Source organism: Chrysemys picta, chromosome 16, assembly GCF_011386835.1.
Source record: "Chrysemys picta bellii isolate R12L10 chromosome 16, ASM1138683v2, whole genome shotgun sequence".
In the NCBI taxonomy this organism is placed as follows: domain Eukaryota; kingdom Metazoa; phylum Chordata; order Testudines; family Emydidae; genus Chrysemys; species Chrysemys picta.
Window position 1 is genome coordinate 10,381,062 of NC_088806.1, and position 20,226 is coordinate 10,401,287.

Consider the following 20,226-nt stretch of genomic DNA (forward strand, 5'->3'; position numbering starts at 1 on the left):
GAGTGGCTGGGTTTGGGGGCTGGGTTTGAGGGTGCAGGGTGTGGCTGGGTTTGGGGGTACAGGGAGTGGCTGGGCTTGGGGGGCTGGCAGTGGCTGGGTTTGGGGGTACAGGGAGTGGCTGGGCTTGGGGGGCTGGGTGTGGCTGGGTTGGGGGGTAGGCAGTGGCTGGTTATGGGGGTGCCTGACCCCCGTCTCTCCCCAGGAGGAGGCGCTGCCCCGGGTGCTGGTGGGGGTGTTCGTGGAGCAGCCGACCCCCTTCCTGCCCCAGTTCCTGCAACGCCTGCTGGGCTGGGCCTATCCCTACGCCCGCCTCAGCCTCTTCCTGCACAACCGCGTGAGTGACCCCGCGGCCCCCGTCTGTCCCCGCCTCCCCCTGTGACCCATGGTGACCCCGCCTCCCCCTGCGACCCACAGTGACCCCGCCTCCCCCTGCGACCCACAGTGACCCCGCCACCCCCTGTGGCCCCCGTCTGCCCATGTGACCTCCTACCAACCTCAGTGACCCCACGACCCCCAGCTGCCCCGTGACCCCCAGCTGCCCCCACAACCCTCCACAACCCCCAGCTGCCCCATGACCCCTGGCTGCCCCCGCAACTGCTGGCTCCTGCCCACGACCCCCATTCCCTGGACACCTCCCATCACCCGCATTCACTCTCAGGAACCCCCAGATCCCCCCAGGGACCCCAAGATCCTCCCATGACCCCCAATGGCCCCCAGGCCCTCCCAGATCCCCCCCCATCCCCAGCACTTGCCCCCCCCATCCCCAGCACTGACCCCAGATCTACTCAGAGACCCTCCCACCCCAACACTGCCCCCCGGCAACCCCTAGATCCTCTCTCAACCCCACAGCAGCAACCCCCTGGAGACTCCCCCATCCCCCAGCACTGACCTCTCAGGGATCCCTAGAGTCTCCCCCACAGGGACCGCCCGTCCCACGCGGGGGGGGTCCCTGGCACCCCCCGGCTGACCCCTGCCCCTCCCCCCCAGGAGGTGTTTCACGAGCCCCACGTGCAGGGGGCCTGGGAGCGGCTGCGCGGGGCCTTTGCCAGCGTCAGACTGGTGGGGCCGGAGGAAGAGCTGAGCCAGGGCGAGGCCCGGGACATGGCCATGTGAGTGGGCGGGGCTTGGGGAATGGAGGCGGGGCCATGTCAGAGGAAGTGGGTGGGGGCAATGGGACTGTTGGCGGGCCCATGGGAATGGGGGTGGGGCCCTGGAAATGGGATGGGGGCTACAGGAGAGGGATTAGGATGGGTGGGGATGGGAGCGGGGCTGAGCAATGGGGGGCAGGACCGAGGAGCGTAGGGGGCATGTTAGGGTCACGAAGCAGGGGGCATGGATAAGTGGGGGGTTGGAGATGGGCACGGACGAGGGGTGGGGGGGCCGTGGGGTCAGCATGTGGGGGTGGGGGGGGAAGGAACCGGGTTCATGGTGCTTGTCTGATGCCCCCACCCCCCCGCTGCGTGCCCCCCAGGGACATCTGCCGGCAGGACCCCGACTGCGACTATTACTTCAGCCTGGACGCCGACGTCGCCCTGACCAACCCAGGGACCCTGCGCGCCCTGATCCGCCAGAACCAGTACAGCTCCCCAAACCCTGCCCTGCCCCCCCTGCTTCCCCCTGCTCCCCAACCCGGGGACCCTGCCCGCCCTGATCCGCCAGAACCAGTACAGCTCCCCAAACCCTGCCCTGCCCCCCCTGCTTCCCCCTGCTCCCCAACCCGGGGACCCTGCGCGCCCTGATCCGCCAGAACCAGTACAGCTCCCCAAACCCTGCCCTGCCCCCCCTGCTTCCCCCTGCTCCCCACAGCCCCCCAACCCGGGGACCCTGCGCGCCCTGATCCGCCAGAACCAGTACAGCTCCCCAAACCCTGCCCTGCCCCCTCTGCTTCCCTCTGCTCCCCACAGCCCCCCAACCCGGGGACCCTGCGCGCCCTGATCCGCCAGAATCTGTACAGCCCCCCAAAACCCTGCCCTGCCCCCCACTGTCCCCCCCACTTCCCCCCAGCCCGGGGACCCTGCGCACCCTGATCCACCAGAACCAGTACAGCCCCTCAAAACCTTCCCTGTCCCCCCACTACCTCCCCACTGCAACCCCTGCCCCCCCAGCCCGGGGACCCTGTGTGCCCTGATCCACCAGAACTGGTACAGCCCCCCAAAACTCGCCCTGCCCCCCCACTGCTCCCCCCATCTCCCAGCCTGGGGACCCTGCATGCCCTGATCTGGCAGAACCAGTACAGCCCTGCAAAACCTGCCCTGCCCCCCCACTACCCCCCACTGGTCCCCATTGCTCCCCAGCCCGGGGACCCTGAGCGCCCTGATCCACCAGCACCTGTGAGACCCCGAAACCTGCCCTGCCCCTGCACGGAGCACATTTCATCGTGTCTCCGCCCCCTTGCTTAGCTCCTCCCCTTGTGTCTCCGCCCTCTTGCTTAGTTCTGCCTCTTGTTTCTCCACCCCCCTGCTTAGCTCCACCCCTTTTGTCTCTGCCCCCTTGCAGGAAGGTCATAGCACCCATGGTGTCACGCCCGGGCAAGCTCTGGTCGAATTTCTGGGGGGCGCTGAGCCCTGAGGGCTACTACGCCCGCGCTGAGGACTACGTCGAGCTGGTGCAGGGCAAGCGCACGTGAGTCATCCCCCAGAGGGACCCGCCCCCCACTGGAGCTCCGCCCCCTTCCCGGGGGGGGGGGCGAGACCACCTTCAACCGGAGCTCCACCCACTTCCCAGGGGAGGGGCCTAGACCCCCCCCAACCAGAGCTCTGCGCCCTTCCTGGGGGAAGGGCCTAGACCCACCCCTCACCAGAGCTCCGCCCCCTTCCCAGGGGTGGGGCCTGCACCCTCTCCCGCTGACCCCGTTTCCGTCCCGCAGCGGAGTGTGGAACGTGCCTTACATCAGCCAGGCCTACCTGGTGCGCGGGGAGACGCTGCGCTCGGAGCTGCACGACCGGAGCGTCTTCACCCTGGAGGAGACCGACCCCGACATGGCCTTCTGCAAGAACGTCCGCGAGAGGGTACGGAGCCCCCTTAACCCCCCAAAAACTCCCATAGTCCCTCTGAACCCCCACAGCCCCCCAAAACCCCCCACAGTCCCCCTGAACTCCCCAGCTCTCCGAAATCCCCCTTCCACCCCAACACAGCCTTCTGCAAGAATGTCCGGGAGAGGGTATGGGCCCCCCTTAACCTCCCACAGCCCCCCAAAGCCCCCCAAAATTCCCCACCCGCCCCGACACGGCCTTCTGCAGCAGCGTCTGCCAGAGGCTGAAGAGATCCACCCTGTCCCCAACAGCCCCCCCAAACCCCTCGCTCGAGCCCTCTCTCCCCAGCAGGGAGGCGGATTTCCCCGGGGGTCCCTGACGGCCCTATCTCCTGCAGGGGATTTTTCTGCACATCACGAACCTGGAGGAGTTCGGGCACCTGCTCTCCACGGCCAATTACAACACGTCCCACCTGCACCCTGACCTCTGGCAGATCACGGAGAACCCGCTGGTGAGTGACTCCGCCCCCTGCCTGCACCCCGACCTCTGGCAGATCACGGAGAACCCGCTGGTGAGTGACTCCGCCCCCTGCCTGCACCCCGACCTCTGGCAGATCATGGAGAACCCCCTGGTGAGTGACTCCGCCCCCTGCCCCGCCCCCTGCCTGCACCCTGACCTCTGGCAGATCGCGGAGAACCTCCCGGTGAGTGACACCCTGGCCCCACCCCCTTCCCCTCCCACAGCATGTCCCATCCCAGGCCACGCCCCCCTGCTGTGTGTCCTGGCCCCTACACTGCTGCGGGGGCTGGGCTGGCCCAGGGGGTCCAGGGGCTTGGGGGTCGTCCCCAGCGCCAGCTCAGAGGGCTGATGGGGCAGGGGGCCCTGGGGTCCAGGTATGAGGGGCAAACTCATCCCTCAGGCTGGGGGAGGGGAGACGGGGGCAGGGGGCTGGCTACGGGAGGGGAGATGGGGGGCAGGGGGTGTCTCTCATGCAGTCTTTGGGCCCCCCAGGACTGGCAGGAGAAATACATCCACAAGAACTACTCCCGGGTGCTGGACGGGGAGCTGGTGGAGCAGGTAACCCCCCCCCCCCCCCAAGATCCCTTCCCAGCTCCCCATCACCCCCAACGTCCCCCAGACTCCCATCACTCCCCCACTCCCCCACCAGAACTGCTGGGAACATGGGGGGCTGGGCCGAGAGCCGGGCCAGCCCCCCACACTGTCCCCAAAACACCCACCAAATCCCCCTGGGAATCCCCCCCAGCTACCCCCCCTTTGGGCGTCCTCCCCCCACCTCTCCCATCACGATCCCCCCAAGAATGCTGCCCCTGCCCCCCCCCAACTTCCTGCACCTGCCAGGCATCTCCCCCCAGTAACCCCCCCGGGGCAGCCCTGACTGTCCCCTGCCCCCCAGTCCTGCCCCACGGCGCCCCACCCAGTAACCCCCCAGGGCAGCCCTGATGGTCCCCTGCCCCCCAGTCCTGCCCCATGGTGCCCCCCAATACCCCCCCAGCTCCCCAGGGCAGCCCTGACTGTCTCCTGCCCCCCAGCCCTGCCCTGACGTCTACTGGTTCCCCATCCTGTCGGAGGTGGCCTGCGACGAGCTGGTGGAGGAAGTGGAGCATTATGGGATATGGTCCGGCGGGCAGCACAAGGTGAGTGGGGTGCAGTCCCCCCATCCTGAACCCCACAGCCCCCTGCTGCCCCCCAGCTCCCCCCTGCTGCCCCAAACTCCCCGGAGCCCCCTGCTGCCCCCCAATTCCCCACAGCCCAGCGCCCCCCGCTACCCCCCAACTCCCCACAGCCCCCTGCTGCTCCCCCACTCCCCAACACTCTGCAGCCCCCCAAATCCCTGCACCCAGCGCCCCCCGCTGCCCCCAACACCCTGCAGCCCCCTGAATCCCTGCACCCAGCGCCCCCTGCAGCCCCCCGCTGAAGGGTCCGGTCGTCCCCAGGACGCCCGCCTGGCCGGGGGCTACGAGAACGTGCCAACGGACGACATCCACATGCGGCAGATCGGGCTGGAGAGCGAGTGGCTGCGGTTCCTGCGGGAATTCATCGCGCCCGTCACCGAGACGCTCTACCCCGGCTACTACACCAAGGTACCGGCCTGGGGGGGGGGGGGGTGTCCGGGCTCGCTAGGGGGCTCGTACCCCCCTCCCGAGATGCTCTACCCCGGCTACTACACCAAGGTACCGGCCGGGCGGGCCTGGGGGGCCCGGACCCCCTCCCCTTTAGCACGGCCCTCCCGGCAGCACGGAGCCCGGAGGGGAGCGCTCCTCCAGCCGGCACCAGCAGCGGCTGCAGGGCCATTACCCAGCATGGGTCACGCCCTCCCTCTGGCCCCGTCCACTCTGACTGCCCCTTCCCCCCAGGCCCGGGCCCTGCTGAATTTCGTGGTTCGGTATCGGCCGGAACAGCAGCCGGCGCTGAGACCCCACCACGACTCGTCCACCTTCACCATCAACATCGCGCTCAACAGCAAGGGCAGCGACTACGAGGTGAGACCCCCCCACCCCCCGGGGAGAGCAGGGGCTGCACGTCGGGAGTGAGGGGCACCGGGGGGCTGATTAATAGGGGGCCGCGGGTTGGGACTGAGGGGGTCGGGTAACAGGGGGCTGCACGTGAGGACCGGGGGGGCTGTGGGTCAGGACCGAGGGGCACAGGGGGGCTGGGTAATGGGGGGCTGCGGGTCGGGAGTGAGGGGCACCGGGGGGGCCATGGGTCAGGACCAGGGGCCCCCACTCACACCCGTCTCCCCCAGGGCGGTGGCTGCCGGTTCCTGCGCTACTCCTGCTCCGTGACTGCCCCGCGGAAGGGCTGGAGCCTGATGCACCCGGGGCGCCTGACCCACTTCCACGAGGGGCTGCCCACCACCCGTGGGACCCGCTACATCATGGTCTCCTTCGTCGACCCCTAGCCCCGGCTGTGCCCCCCCCCCCCCCCCCCGGGGTCCCAGCCTCGGCCCTCGAGCTTCCCCACCCCTCGGGCCAGTGGGCAACGGGGGGGACAGCCCCCGCATGGGGCAGGGGCTGCGCCGTGGTGCTGGGGGGGGACGTGGCTGCTGTGTATAAAACGTGTTAAATTATTGGGGTTCCTCCCCCCATAAATGTGTATTTTTAACCAGGGCCTCGGAGGTGTCTTTCCGTCGTGGGGGGGGGTCTGTGGGGCAGGGAGTGGGGTAGGGGGTGGAGCTGGGAGCCAGGACTCCTGGGTTCTCTCCCCTGCTCTGGGAGGGGAGTGGGGGCTGGTGGGTTACAGCATCGGGGGCTGGGAGCCAGGACTCCTCAGTTCTCTCCCCAGCTCTGGGTGGGTTGGCGGGGGGCTGCACCCCCGGGGGCAAATACCCCAGCTCTCAGCCTGTGCAGCCAGCTGTGGAAAGTGCTTGGGGGGGGAGAGGCGCTCGGGGTGCCAGGGCTGACCAGGGCCCCCCCCCAGGCCGGAAGCCGTGGGGGGCAAGTGACAGCCAGAGCGTAAGTCCCTGCACAGCATCTGGGGGGGTGTCTGTGACGCAGCTTCCCCAGGAGAAAGCATATGCCCCCTCCCCCCAACATGTCTCCACCCAGACTCCCCCCCCTCCCCCGACACTTCGGGGCCCCCCCATGTCAGTCACAGGGCCAGGCATTCCTTTTTCCTTCTCTTTATAAAACCAGCCATGGCACGACCTCCCCCCACCTCCAGCCCTAATAAATTAATACGGGGGGGGCACCAGCCAGGCCAAGAAACAGCAGCTGAACCCGCCAGCCCCACCCCCTCTCCCCCCACACCAATCCCTGCTGGGAGCTGCCAGGCAGAAGCTGGGGGGCCAGGAGACGGACAGGGAGGGGGTCACAGCTCCAGGGACGTGCGTCCGGGGGGGGGGGGGGGAGTGGCAGTGTGTCCACCTGGCCCCAAGGGGGGGGTGGCCCAACTGAGGTAGCTTGTCCCGGAGCAGCCCCCGTCCAACACCGGAGCTGTCCCACCCTCGGCAGTGCCCGCGGTGCCAGGGGGCAGCTGGCTGCGGGTGGGGAGGGGGCCAGGCCTGCACCCCCCACACACTGGCTCAGGCTGAGTTCGGCTGGGGCTTGGCCACACCCGGCCTGGTGCCCGTCGCAATATCCCAGGCCCGGCTCAGGCGGATCAGGCGTGTTCTGTGCCTGGCTCAGGCAGATCAGGCATGTCCCGTGCCCAGCTCAGGCGGATCAGGCGTGTCTCGTGCCTGGCAGATCCCGTGCCCGGCTCAGGCGGATCAGGCGTGTCTCGTGCCTGGCAGATCCCGTGCCCGGATCAGGCGGATCAGGCGTGTCTCGTGCCTGGCAGATCCCGTGCCCGGATCAGGCGGATCAGGCGGGTCCCGTGCCCGGCTCAGGCAGAGTCTGCCTTGCCGGTGGTGAGGCGGCTGAGCTGCAGCTGCCGGGCGGCCTGGAGGAGCCGGTGTCTCTCACGCAGGTTGCGCCGGCGGACGTGCTCACTGGTGATCTCCTGCACATGGCTGGCCGGGAACCAGCCCTTGTGACCGTCGCCCAGTCGCAGGCCCTGGCACCAGCCTGCCGGGTGGGAGCGGAGGGTGAGCGCAGCCAGCACGGGGCAGCGCCAACGACTTGCTCTCCGCACCCTCCAGCCACGGGGGGAAAGACCCAGCCAGCGCCCGGGGGAGGGGCCGTGGCTGCACGGGGTTGGGGGGACAGCAGTGGGGCAAGAGGCCCCAGGGATGTGGGGCCCGAGGACAGGGAGACCAGGGGGACCCCAATGGGAGGTTCAGGGGGGCAAAGCATGGAACAGGGGGAGCCAGCAGGTGCATGGGTCTGATCCAGCTCCATCCACCAGGGGGCAGCACTGGGGCTCCCCGCCCGGGCACTGGGCGGGCTGCACCGCCCAGCCCTCCCCTCCGCCCCCCCGACACTCACCCTCGCTCGTTTTGCGCAGCACGTTGACAACGTCGGCCGGCTCCAGGCTCAGCTCATCAGCCTGCCTGGCCAGGTAGGGCTCCACGCACTGCACCTGGGGGCAGTCTGGGGGGAGGGGGGCAGGTGAGACCCCTGCCCTCCCCAGCCAGGAGAGAACCCAGGAGTCCTAGCTCCCAGCCCCCCCGCCCCCTGCTCCAACCCACCAGCCCCCACTCCCCTCCCAGAGCTGGGGAGAGAACCCAGGCATCCTGGCTCCCAGCTCCCCCACTCTAACCCACCAGCCCCCACTCCCTTCCCAGAGCTGGGGAGAGAAGCCAGGAGTCCTAGCTCCCAGCCCCCCCGCCCCCTGCTCCAACCCACCAGCCTCCACTCCTCTCCCAGAGCTGGGGAGAGAACCCAGGCATCCTGGCTCCCAGCTCCCCCGCTCTAACCCACCAGCCCCCACTCCCTTCCCAGACCTGGGGAGAGAAGCCAGGAGTCCTAGCTCCCAGCCCCCCCCGCCCCCTGCTCCAACCCACCAGCCCCCACGCCCCTCCCAGAGCTGGGGAGAGAACCCAGGAGTCCTGGCTCCCAGCCCCCCTGCTCTAACCACGAGCCAGGTAGGACCTAGGCGTCCGAGCGGAGTGTACCCACCCCAGTCCTCGTAGATGGTCTCCTGGGGCTGGCTGGGGGGGGCGCCGTGCTGGGGGAAGGCCTCCATCCATCGGTGCATGTCCGACCTGGGGGGTGCGGGAGGGGTTGTAAAAAGGGGGAGCTCCATTGCCCCTCCCCCATCCTCGGTGTGTGGGGGGGTCCTGTCCTCACACCCACGTCCCCTCCCCCAGACAGCTACAGGGCCCTCAGGGACAGAGAGGGGGGACCCCTGCCCCACCCAGGAGTGTCCCTCTGGCCTGCCCTTGGGGGCCCCCCGTTTTCTCCCCTCACCGCCTGTCTTGCTCCCCCCAGGAACCCCTCCCCAGGCCCTCCCTTGGCCTCCTCCCCTGATCCCTGTTCCCCGGGGCCCCTCCGCCTCTCCTGGGTCCCTCTCCCCGCAGCCCCCCCAGGATCCCCGAAGCCTCCCCAGACCCTCCTGTGGCCCCCCCATGGCTCCCTGGGATCCCCACAGCCCCCCCACTCACTGGCTGGGGGCCCGGCAGAGGCGCTCGCAGGCCTGGCCGCAGTGGTTCTCCAGTAGCGTGAGGTAAAAGGCCTGGGCCAGGCCGGGCGCCGGGGGGGGCTGCCCCACCCCCTGCACCGACACCAGCGACCGGTGCCCGTAGTCCAGCACCACGAAGCGCCCCGCGCTGGGGGGGGAACACGGGGGTCAGGGTGCGGCTGGGACCCTCACTGGCCCTCCCCAGAGCAGCCCTCCCCCAGACCTCCCCCATGGCCCCTCCCTAGACCAGCCCCCCTTTCCCAGACCCCCCCATGGCCCCTCCGCCCCTACCCGACCCCACAGCCCCTCCCCAGGCCAGCCCCCCTCCCCCACACACCCCCAAAGTCCCTCCGCCCAGACCCTCCCCTCAGACTCCCCCACAGGCCCTCTGACCTGACCCCCCCACGGCCCCTCCCTAGACCAGCCCCCCTCTCTGACCCCCCCCCACGGCCCTTCTGCCCCTACCCGACCCCCACGGCCCCTCCCCAGACACCCCCACAGCCCCTCTGACCCGACCCCCACGGCCCCCTCCCCAGACCAGCTCCCCTCCCCCACACACCCCCACAGTCCCTCCGTCCCGACCCTCTCCCCCCAGATACCCCCCAGCCCCGCAATCTGCATCCGAGACCCCAATTCCCACCCCGACACCTCCAGCCCCCTTCTCCCTGGCCCCGCGCCCAGCTGCCCCCGCCGGAGCCCCCTCTCCCCGCACCAGACCCCCAGGGAGCCCCCAGCCCTGACCCCCCAACCCACCTGCCCCAGACACCCCCTCCCTGAACTCCTTAGCCCCCCCTTCCCAGACACCCCCCACCCCAGTCCCAGATCCACGCCAACCCCCATCCCAGACACCCCCAGCCCTCTTCTCTCCTGACATATCCCCACACCTGCCCCCCCGGCCCCACCTCTTGCGCTGGGTGACGAGCAGCAGGTCGCTGAAGAGGAAGAGGTGGATGGGAACCGTCCGGGGCCTGGTGCCGAACAGGGACCCCCGGGGCAGCACCTCGGCCAGCGCTCCCTGCTTCTCCAGCCGCCGGCTCTGCGAGATGATGGGCACCGCCTGGGGGGGCAGAGACGCGGGGCAGGACCCCCAGCACACGGCGGGGGGGGTCAGAAACATGAGGGGAGAGGCAGGACCCCCAGCACAGGGCCGGGGGGTCAGAGATACAGGGGGGGGACGCAGGATCCCCAGCACATGTCTGGGGGGTCAGAGACACAGGAGGAGGGGCAGGACCCCCAGCACACGGCCAGGGGGGTTAGAGATGCAGCGGGTGGGAGCAGAACCCCCAGCACCAGACCCATGGGGGGCAGGACCCCCCAGACACCCACTCCATGCCCAGCTGGCAGGTGGGGAGCAGGGCTTCGGGGGCAAGAGCAGGGGGCCAGGCCCTGGGGGGGCACCTTGAGCCGGTCGAAGTCGATGCGCCCAGCAATCTCAATGAGCTCCTCCGTCTGCCGCATGCGCCCCACCTCCGAGTTGCACTCCTCAATGATCTGGGGGGCAGAGCAGGTGAGTGAGGGGGGGCAGTGCCCACAGCGCCTGGCCCTCCCCCCCCCCCCCCCACAGCAACTCCCTCCCAACTCACCTGGGAGATGCAGGCCAAGGCATCCAACGCATTTCTCTCCCGCTCCGAGCCCTCCTCCGCCCGGCGCAGGATGTTCTGGGGCACAGGGAGGGACCCGGGTGAGATGGGGAGAGAACCCAGACGTCCTGGCCCCCAGCCCCCTGCTCTAACCCCCCAGCCCCCATTCCCCTCCCAGAGCTGGGGAGAGAACCCAGACGTCCTGGCCCCCAGCCCCCCTGCTTTAACCCCCCATTCGCCTCCCAGAGCTGGGGAGAGAACCCAGGCATCCTGGCCCCCAGCCCCCCCCCCCCCCCGCTAACCCACCAGCCCCCGCTCCCCTCCCAGAGCCGGGGGCAGAACCCAGGAGTCCTGGCTCCCAGCCCCCCGGCTCTAACCTACCAGCCTCCACTCACCTCCCAGAGCCGGGGAGAGAACCCAGGAGTCCTGGCCCCCAGTCCCCCCTGCTCTAACCCCCCAGCCCCCATTCCCCTCCCAGAGCCGGGGAGAGAACCCAGGCGTCCTGGCCCCCAGTCCCCCTGTCTAACCCACCAGCCCCCGTTCCCCTCCCAGAGCCGGGGGGAGAACCCAGTCCCCCCTGCTCTAACCCCCCAGCTCCCATTCCCCTCCCAGAGCCGGGGAGAGAACCCAGGCGTCCTGGCCCCCAGCCCCCCTGCTCTAACCCACTAGCCCCCGCTCCCCTCCCAGAGCCGGGGGGAGAACCCAGGAGTCCTGGCTCTCAGCCCCCCCTGCTCTAACCCACCAGCCCCTGCTCCCCTCCCAGAGCCGGGGGGAGAACCCAGGCGTCCTGGCCCCCAGCCTTGCTCTCGCTGTGGGGGAGGCTGTCCCGGACGCCGGGGTCCCTACCTCGAGGAGCATCTTGAGACGGGTAATGCGCTGGAAGGGCAGCAGGAGGAAGGAGAGCAGGGGCAGACGCTGGCACACGGGATGCGCCTGCAGCCGGCCCAGCACCGCCGCAAAGGGCCCGTTTCGCTCCCTGCGCCAAGGGGAGAGGGGGTGAGACGGGGCCTGACCCCCCCGAATCCCACCTGGGGCACCTGGGCCTCGCCCTGCCCCCATCCCCCATATGCCTCTCTTGTACCCCCCCCGAACCCTACCCCCCTCCCCCCATATCCCGCCCGGACCCTCTCCTGTACCCCCACCCCGTGCTCCTCATACCCCTCTGCCATGGGCCCCCATAGCCCCACCCCCATCCCCCTGCCCCCATCCCCGATATCCTCTCTTCTACCCCCCCCAAACCGCAGCCTGGGCACGTGGGCCTCACCCTGCCCCCACCCCCTGCCACCCTCCCCCCATATCCCACCCGGACCCTCTCCTGTACCCCCACCCGTGCCCCTCATACTCCTGCCCCATGGCCCCCCATAGCCCCCTGTGGCCACCAGCCCCACATAGCTCCACCCCCACCCTCCAGCCCCGCCCCATCTCCATAGCCCCGCCTCTGTGTCCCATAGCCCAGTCCCCGCCCCACCCCCACCCCCTGTTGTCCATAGCCCCGCCCCCAGCCCCACAGCCCCGCCCCGTGGCGCACATGAGGGCGCTGTACTCCTTCTCCTGGTAGGGCTGGTTGCGGACATAGTCGATGTAGGCGGAGAAGTCGCGCCGGGCGTGGGCGGCCACCACATCGCTCACGTCCTGGATCTGCAGGTTCTCGGCCACGCGCCGCTCAAGCGCCGCCAGGAACCTGCCGCGGGAACGGGGGTGTCAGGGCCAGGGGGGCACCGTGCGGCGGGGGGCTCGGCGGGGGGCAGGCTGGGAGCAGGGGTCCAGGATGTATCGGGGGTACGCTGGAGGGATCTGGGGGGGCCGTGGATGGAATATGAGGGGGTCCAGGGGAAACATGTTGGGGATACACAGAGGGACATGCTGGCCAAGGGGATATGCTGGGGGGACCTTGGGGGGACATGCTGGGGGGTTTCTGGGGGCCCAAGGGGGACATGCTGGGGGTATATGGGGAGACATGCTGGGGGGGTCTGGGGGGAACATGCTGGGAGACCCAGGGGGGACATGCCATGGGGCACGCTGGGGGTACACGGGGGGACGAGGGAGTACATGCCGGGAGGACATGCTGGAGATACACAGCGGGGCACGCTGGGAGTACAGGGGGGGGACCAGGGGGGACATGCCAGGGATACACAGGAGTACAGGGAGTATATGCTGTGGGGCACGCAGGGGGTACACAGGGGGCAGGCTGTGAGGCAGGCCGAGGGTACATGGGGGGATCGGGGGGACACACTAGGGCTATGGGGGCACACAGGGGGCAGGCCGGGCTGGAGGCAGGCCGTGGGTCACACTGGGGGCACACGGGGGTACACAGGGGACATGCTGTGGGGGAACATGCCATGGGCACACAGAGGTACAAGGGGGGCATGCCGGGGATACATAGGGGGCAGGCCAGGCTGGCGGCAGGCCGTGGGTCACGCCGGGGGGACAAGAGGGACCAGGAGGAACACACCGGGGGCACACGGGGGCCGTGCTGACCTGGCGCTGATCTCCTGGATCCGCAGGATGCTGGAGAACAGGGCCTGGCGCTCGCGGGGCACCAGCGTCTCGCCCAGCGCCCGCGACCCCACAAAGTGCTCGGCCAGCAGGCGCAGTGAGCGCTGGTACGAGGCCTCCGACGTCAGCACCTCGAACAGGCTCTGCCGGGACACGGGGGTCAGCCGGGCCCCACGGCCCCTCCCTGGCGTCGCCATCACCTCCCCACTGCTCCACAGCCCAGGGGCCAGGCGGGGAGAGCCGGGGGTAGGGGGCTCGGCTGGGGGGCAGGAGAAATCGGGGGGCAGGAGGAAGTGCGGGATATGGCACTGGAGGGCAGGGGAAGCGGGGGACTTGGCACTGGGGGGCAGGAGGAACCGGGGGGCAGGAGGAAGTGCAGGATATGGCACTGGAGGGCAGGGGAATCAGGGGGAAGGGGAATCAGGGGGCAGGAGGAAATGGGGGACATGGCACTGGGGGGGCAGGAGGACCCAGGGGGCAGGGGAATTGGGGGTCAGGAGGAAATGGGGGACATGGCACTGGGGGGGCTGGAGGACCTGGGGGATGGGGAATTGGGGGACAGAGATAACCGAGGGGCAGGAGGAAGTGGGGGACACGGCACTGGGGGGCAGGGGAATTGGGGGTCAGGAGGAAATGGGGGACATGGCACTGGGGGGGCTGGAGGACCTGGGGGGATGGGGAACCGAGGGGCAGGAGGAAGTGGGGGACACGGCACTGGGGGGCAGGAGGAAATGGGGGGCAGGAGGAAGCGGGGGACACGGCACTGGGGGGGCAGGAGGAAATGGGAGACATGGCACTGGGGGGCAGGAGGACCCTGGGGGCTGGGGAACTGAGGGGCAGGAGGAAGTGGGGGACATGGCACTGGGGGGCAGGGGAATTGGGGGGCAGGAGGAAGTGGGGGACACGGCACTGGGGGGGCAGGAGGACCCTGGGGGCTGGGGAACTGAGGGGCAGGAGGAAGTGGGGGACACGGCACTGGGGGGCTGGGGAACTGAGGGGCAGGAGGAAGTGTGGGACATGGCACTGGGGGGACAGGGGAATCGGGGGGCAGGGGAATTGGGGGACAGGAGGAAGTGGGGGACATGGCACTGGGGGGCAGGGGAATTGGGGGGCAGGAGGAAATGGGGGACATGGCACGGGGGGGGCAGGAGGACCCTGGGGGCTGGGGAACTGAGGGGCAGGAGGAAGAGGGGGACACGGCACTGGGGGGACAGGGGAATCAGGAGGGCAGGAGGAACCAGGGTCAGGAGGAACCGGGCGGCCCAACCCACCTCCTGCATCTTGCACTCCTGGGGGCTGAGGCGCCGGAGCAGGCCGCTCTCCCGCACGGCCGGCAGGTCCTGCCAGAGGGTGCTTTGGAGGGCCGGGGCGCTGGGGAGGGCCGGGGGGGCCGGGTCCCTGTCCCAGCTGGTCAGGCTGGCGCTGCGGGGCAGGGTCTGGCGGTGCAGCTCCTTGCGGATGACGGCCTGGCGGTACGTCTGGTACAGGGGCTCTGGGGGGAGACGGGGTCAGGGGGAGACGGGGGGCTGCCCCCCATTCGCTCCCCCAGTCTCCTACACCACCCTTCCCACCCTGGGGCCCCAATCCCCCCCCATACCCAGGTGTCCGTCCCATCCCGTCCCCTCCTGCAGGGCCTCTCCATCCACCCCACCCCACAGCCCCTCCTTCCCCCCTCCCCCAGCGCCCCCCCGGGCACAGCCCCCCCTACCATCCTGCAGGGGCAGCCCCCAGCCGGGGCCCTTCGGGGACGGGCAGCACCTGTGGGGGGAGGGGGAGCAAGGTCAGAACGCCACCGAAAGATGGGGGGCTGCAGGGGAGCAGATAAACGGGGGACTGGGGGGCAGACGGATGGAGAGGCGGTGGGGGGGACAGACGGACAAACAGAGGGGCTGTGGGGGGGACAGATGGACAAACAGGGAGTCTGGGGGACAGACAGATGGAGAGGCTCGGGGGACAGACCAACAGGGGGGCTGGAGAGCAGATGGACAGATGGGGGGCTGTGGGGACACTGACCTGTCCCTCAGCGGCTCTGGCTCCAGACTGTGGCCATCGGAGTCTCCTGGGGATACAGAGCGTGGTGTCGGGGGGTTGGGGAGCCTGCCCCCCCAACTCCCATCCCACACACCCCGACCCCCCAGCCTGCCCCCCGACCCTCCCGACCCCCATCCCACACATCCCTGGGAAACCCTGATCCCCTCCTCCCCAGCCAGCCCCGCCTGGGGAACCCCGATCCCACCCCCCCCCCTTCAGTCGGCACCCCCCACCCGGATCCTACGCCCACCCCCTTCCCATAGGGCGCCCGCGACCCGTACCTTGGCAGGGTCCCATTCTCCCGCGCCGGGGCGCCCTCCTTCTGCGGGGGAGGGGGAGGCTGGGAAGAGGGGGGCGGGAGGGGAGGGCAGAGCTTGGCGGGGGCAGGGGATCCTGGGTGGGGGGGCAGGGAGGGGGCTGGGTAGGGGGCGGCGGTAGAGAACATGTCTTGGCAGGGACTGGGGCGTCGTGGGGGGGCAGGGCAGGCGGGGCCATGGGGCACGGTTTGGCAGCGATTGGGAGGTCATGGGGGGGCAGGGCAGGCGGGGCCGTGGGGCACAGTTTGGCAGCAATTGGGGGGTCATGGGGGGCCTGGACAGGTGGGAGTGGGGGGCACGGTTTGGCAGGGATTGGAGGGGCTTGGGGGGGCTGGGCAGGAGGCTGGGGGTCCAGGCCCTGCGCAGTGGCTTCCCTGGGGTCTTGGGGGGCACGGCCGGGGGGGGCCTGTCCGCCTGGGGCACCCCCCCCTTGGCCCGGCGTGGGGGCTTGGCCCGCGCCGGGCCCCCCATTGAGCTGGGCAGTGGAGCGGTAGCTGGTCAGGACCACGCTGCCGTCCTCGGGGGGCGGGGCGGGAGGCTGGAGGGGGGACCAGCGGGATTGGGGGGGCGGGGGTGGTGACCTCCAACAGGTGCCGGAAGAGGGGGCCCTCCTCATCAGTGGAGGCGGAGCCGTCCGAGCCTGGCTCCTCCCCCTCGGGCGCCAGCACCCACACTAGCACCATGCCAGGCCGGCGCCGGTGGCAGCCGCAGGGGCAGCGTGGGGGGCAGGCGCCCAGGGGCTCCGGGCTGGGGGGCTGCCCCCCAGCGTCCTGCCCCAGACCTGCAAGGGGAGAGAGAGAGAGAGATGGGGTCAGGGGGAGCCTGGCACATGACGCCCCGGGGCCACCCGGCACCCCCAAACCAGACTCACCGAGCTCCATCCCCAGGGGCGTCTGCGGGGGGCGCTGGGCCCCGTTCTCTGTGGGGGGGCTGGGGCGCCGGGGCCCCCGCCCCGCCCGGTGCTCAAAGCGCCCCACCATCTTGCGGACGTTGCCCGGGCCCTGCTCCCCGCCGGGGGATGGATCCAGGCGGGGGGCCACATCCTGCTGGGGGGACGAGCAGGGCCGCGACCACGAGGGGGGACGTGGCTTCATGATGCGGGTGGGCTTCTGGGCAGGGGGCAGGGCGGGGGGCAGGGGGTCCATCGACGACATGGTCACCTGCACGGGGGAGAGAGATGCGGTCAGGGGGTGAGGCAACCGCCTCTGGGGTGGGAGGAGGGGGCTGGTTATCCGGGGACCCCTCGCCCGGCGCTGAGATGCGCCCACCTCTGGGGCAGGGCGCACAGGTCAGCAAACGAATTTGGAACAGGAAACTCAGGGAAAGCACCGAGGCAGCTGCAGGGGGCGGAGAAAACCCGGGTAGGACGCCAGGGGTCACACCCGGCTGTTTCCGGAGAAAGCAGGAGTCCTGGCTCCCAGCCCCCGCTCCCCTCCCAGAGCCCGGGGGGAGAACCCAGGAGTCCTGGCTCCCAGCCCAGCCCCGTGTTTCCATATGGCTCCCGAGGCACACGGGGCCGGGCTGTTGGCACAGGACGGGCGACGCCCGCGGCCCGGGGCGGGGCGGGATGGTGCCAAGGGAGAAGCAGGCAGCCGGGCCTCCCCAGGACACCGAGAAAGGAGCGCCGGGGGGTGCCCTGCTGCCAGGAGCAAGGGGGGGCTTGGTGGGGAGCGGGGGGGGAATCTCCCCTCACTGCCGGTGCGTCTGTCTCCCCTCCCCCACCATTCCTCCCCGGCCCTGCCCCGGCCCAGGTTAATCCCGGCCCAGCTGCCAGGGTTAAATTTGGCCTGGATTCCCCAGCTGCTGCCCGAGCCAGGAGCCCTCCTCACCACCACCACCCCACCCCCCATCCCCGACACAACTGCATGGGAATGGACCAAAGGAGCTGGCAGCACTGCTGCCTAGGGGAAACTGAGGCACCAGCCAGTGACGGACACATCATGGAGCTGGGGAGAGAACCCAGGTGTCCTGGCCCCCACATACACCCAGGGGAGGAGCGGGCGGGGGGTAAACTCAGGGCAATTGCAGCTGTTGCGATATTTCTAGCTGACCATGTGGGGGGTGGGGAGGGTTGTGGGGCTGAACTGGATAATATAGGTGGGGAGGGGCAGTGCGGTCTCATGGCTGGAATGGGGGGGGGGGGGGCTGGGAGCCAGGACTCCTTGGTTCTCTCCCAAGCTCTGGGAGGGGAGTGGGGGCTGGTGGGTTAGAGCGGGGGGCTGGGAGCCAGGGTTCTCTCGCCAGCTCTGGGAGGGGAGTGGGGGCTAGTGGGGGCTGGGAGCCAGGACTCCTAGGTTCTGTCCCTTTTCCATTACCTCCATTATGTCCATCCATCTGTCAGTGCCTCAGTTTCGCAGATATCAGTCTCCCCATCGGGGAGAATCACCCCTGGGGGCCGGCAGCGCGGGGCCCATGACACACAGCGGGGCACGCGACTCCGTGGGAAGCAGGGGGGTTAGGAATGGCTAGTCTGCCACGCTAGGGGGCTTCCTCCCCCTAGGCTATACATAGAGGGGGCGAAGAACCGGGCTAGTGGTTGGAAAGGGCTGGTTCCCCCCAGCACAGAGCCAGGGCCCCCATGGTCTCCCCCGAACCCCCTCCCGGCTCCGGGCCCGGCCCTGCTCTCAAAGGCCCTTTTGTGCAGGCGGGCGGGCGGGAGCACCAGCCAAGCCGCCAGCTCCCCCCCAGCCCCGGTGACTCACGGCGTGGCTCACACAGGGCCCCTTTGTACCAGGAGAGCTGCAGCCGAGCGGGCGGGGAATCGCCCTCAGCCTGGGGCAGTACGGGGCCAAGGTCCCACACGCCGGCAGGACAGCCACTGGCTGAGGGGACCCAGGACTCCTGGGTTCTCCGCACTGAAGCCTGCCAAAGGAAAACACCCCTACCCCAGGAGTGAGACGGTGACCCCCATGCAGGGAGGAGAGGGAGCCCTGGGGGTGTAGATTGCCAGCTGCGGGGGGTGCAGGGACACACACACACACCCCCAAGCTCTGGCCCAGCGGGGAGGGGAAGTGCGTCTTTCCGATGGCAGGAAATGGAAAATCCAGAGGAAGGGCAGGAATTTCCGAGGGGGCGGGGGGAGAGTTGCCCTGGCCCCTCCCGGCTCCACATTATACCAGCGCTAAGGAACCCAGATGGGGAAACTGAGGCAAGGGGGAGGGGATGAGACGGAACTAGAGTACACAGAGGATAGAACCCAGGAGTCCGAGCTCCCAGCTGCCCCACACCCGGCTCTAACCACTAGACCCCACTCCCCTCCCAGAGCCGGGGAGAGAACCCAGGAGTCCTGGCTCCACCGTCCCGCCCCCTCTCTAACCACTAGCCCTCGCTGGTTCTCTGACCCCAGGGGGCTGCGGTGTCTGCATGAGCTTCCTGGCAGGACTGATTTAGCTCCCCGGCCAACTCTGTCTCTGCCGAGCCCCCCAGCCCCCCCAGCCACATCCTCTCTCACCCCCCCGCCCCACACACACACAACACACACGCAGCTTTGGGTCCCCTGGCTCCTACAGAGACCCTCCACGCTCGGGGCTGCACGGTGTGCATCTTAGACCCCGTAATGCCTGAGAGGGATTCCCCGCCAGCTCTCTGGGGGCTGCGTTGGGGCTGTCAGGGCCCTGCTATCTCCGGACCGTCTGTGGGGAACCCCGAGGCAGTGGCACCCCTCCGGCACCAGGCTGCCCGGGGACCAATCAGCTGGAGGGGGGAACGTCACCCTGTCCCGTAGGCTGAGTCCCAGAGCAGGGAATCCACAATCCCAAGCCCTGAGCACAGACCTGCTCTGAGTGTCTGGAGAGCAGGGGGGGCTGGGAGCCCGGATGCCTGGGTTCCATCCCTTGGTCTGGGAGTGGGGTCTAGTGGTTACAGCGGGGTAGGGTGGGCTGGGAGCCAGGACGCCTGGGTTCTCTCCTGGCTCTGGGAGGGGACTGGGGGCTGGTGGGTTAGAGCAGGGGGGGCTGGGAGCCAGGACTCCTGGGTTGTCTCCCTGGCTCTGGGAGGAGAGTGGGGTCTAGTGGTTAGAGCAGAGGGGGGCTGGGAGCCAGGACGCCTGGGTTCTCTTCCCACACATTCCCCTTCCAGCCATTGTATCCTCCCCAAGGGCCAGGCCTCTCCCCTTCTCCTGGTAGCACCCAAGCACGGATCCCCGCAGGCAGTAACTGAAACTGCCCCCTGGGGCCCTACCCCACAGGAGAGGTGGGGGGCAGGACCGGCAGCCCCAATTGGTAGTGGGGAAATCTTACACCAGCCCCCTCCCCGTGCTCTAATCACTAGACCCCCACTCCCCTCCCAGAGCTGGGGAGAGAACCCAGGAGTCCTGGCTCCCAGCCCCCACTGCTCTAACCCCCAGCACCCACTCCCCTCCCAGAGCCGGGGAGAGAACCCAGGAGTCCTGGCTCCCACCTCCCCCCTCCCCTCTAACCACTAGCCCTCACTTCCCTCCCAGCGCCAGGGAGAGAACCCAGGAGTCCTGGCTCCCTGCCCCCCCTGCTCTAACCCACCAGCCCCCCCTCCCCTCCCAGAGCCGGGGAAAGAACACAGGAGTCCTGGCTCCCAGCCCCCCCTGCTCTAACCCACTAGACCTCACTCGTTCTCTGCCCCCCAGGGGCGTGTGTTGTCTGACAGAGCTTCCTGGCTGGACCAATTTAGCTCCCCGGCCGACTCTTTCTCTGCTGAGCGCCCTCCCCCACACACACATCCTCTCCCCCCCACACACACACACACGCAGCTTTGGGTCCCCCACCTCCTATGGAGGCCGCCGTGCCTGGTGCTTCCCCGATGCTGGCCGCGCTCGGTGCTGCACAGTGTGTATCT

The 20,226-nt window shown here is 69.5% G+C and overlaps 2 protein-coding genes across 2 annotated transcripts; one reads left to right on the forward strand and one right to left on the reverse strand.

The window, feature by feature from the left end:
• Window positions 1-160: 160 nt before the first annotated feature.
• Window positions 161-6,095, forward strand: LOC135976047 (multifunctional procollagen lysine hydroxylase and glycosyltransferase LH3-like; the record flags this gene model as incomplete). The annotated part of the gene is made up of 11 exons (XM_065570412.1): window positions 161-334; window positions 988-1,109; window positions 1,472-1,576; window positions 2,497-2,622; window positions 2,867-3,008; window positions 3,370-3,543; window positions 3,984-4,049; window positions 4,523-4,627; window positions 4,928-5,074; window positions 5,348-5,473; window positions 5,737-6,095. Coding segments are annotated over 11 exons (1,443 nt in total), but the record flags the coding sequence as incomplete, so codon positions are not given.
• A 495-nt stretch (window positions 6,096-6,590) lies between these two features.
• On the reverse strand, window positions 6,591-16,298 carry LOC101947830 (rho guanine nucleotide exchange factor 15-like). Its single transcript, XM_065570413.1, has 16 exons — window positions 16,289-16,298; window positions 16,006-16,198; window positions 15,382-15,422; window positions 15,083-15,128; window positions 14,778-14,827; window positions 14,341-14,561; window positions 13,052-13,212; window positions 12,102-12,254; window positions 11,420-11,549; window positions 10,577-10,651; window positions 10,392-10,484; window positions 9,896-10,050; window positions 8,977-9,141; window positions 8,492-8,577; window positions 7,859-7,963; window positions 6,591-7,498 (listed from the first exon to the last, which is right to left on the reverse strand). The coding sequence occupies exons 1-16, from the start codon at window positions 16,296-16,298 to the stop codon at window positions 7,317-7,319; spliced, it is 1,866 nt and encodes a 621-aa protein (XP_065426485.1). The 3' UTR covers window positions 6,591-7,316.
• Between the last annotated feature and the right edge of the window lie 3,928 nt (window positions 16,299-20,226).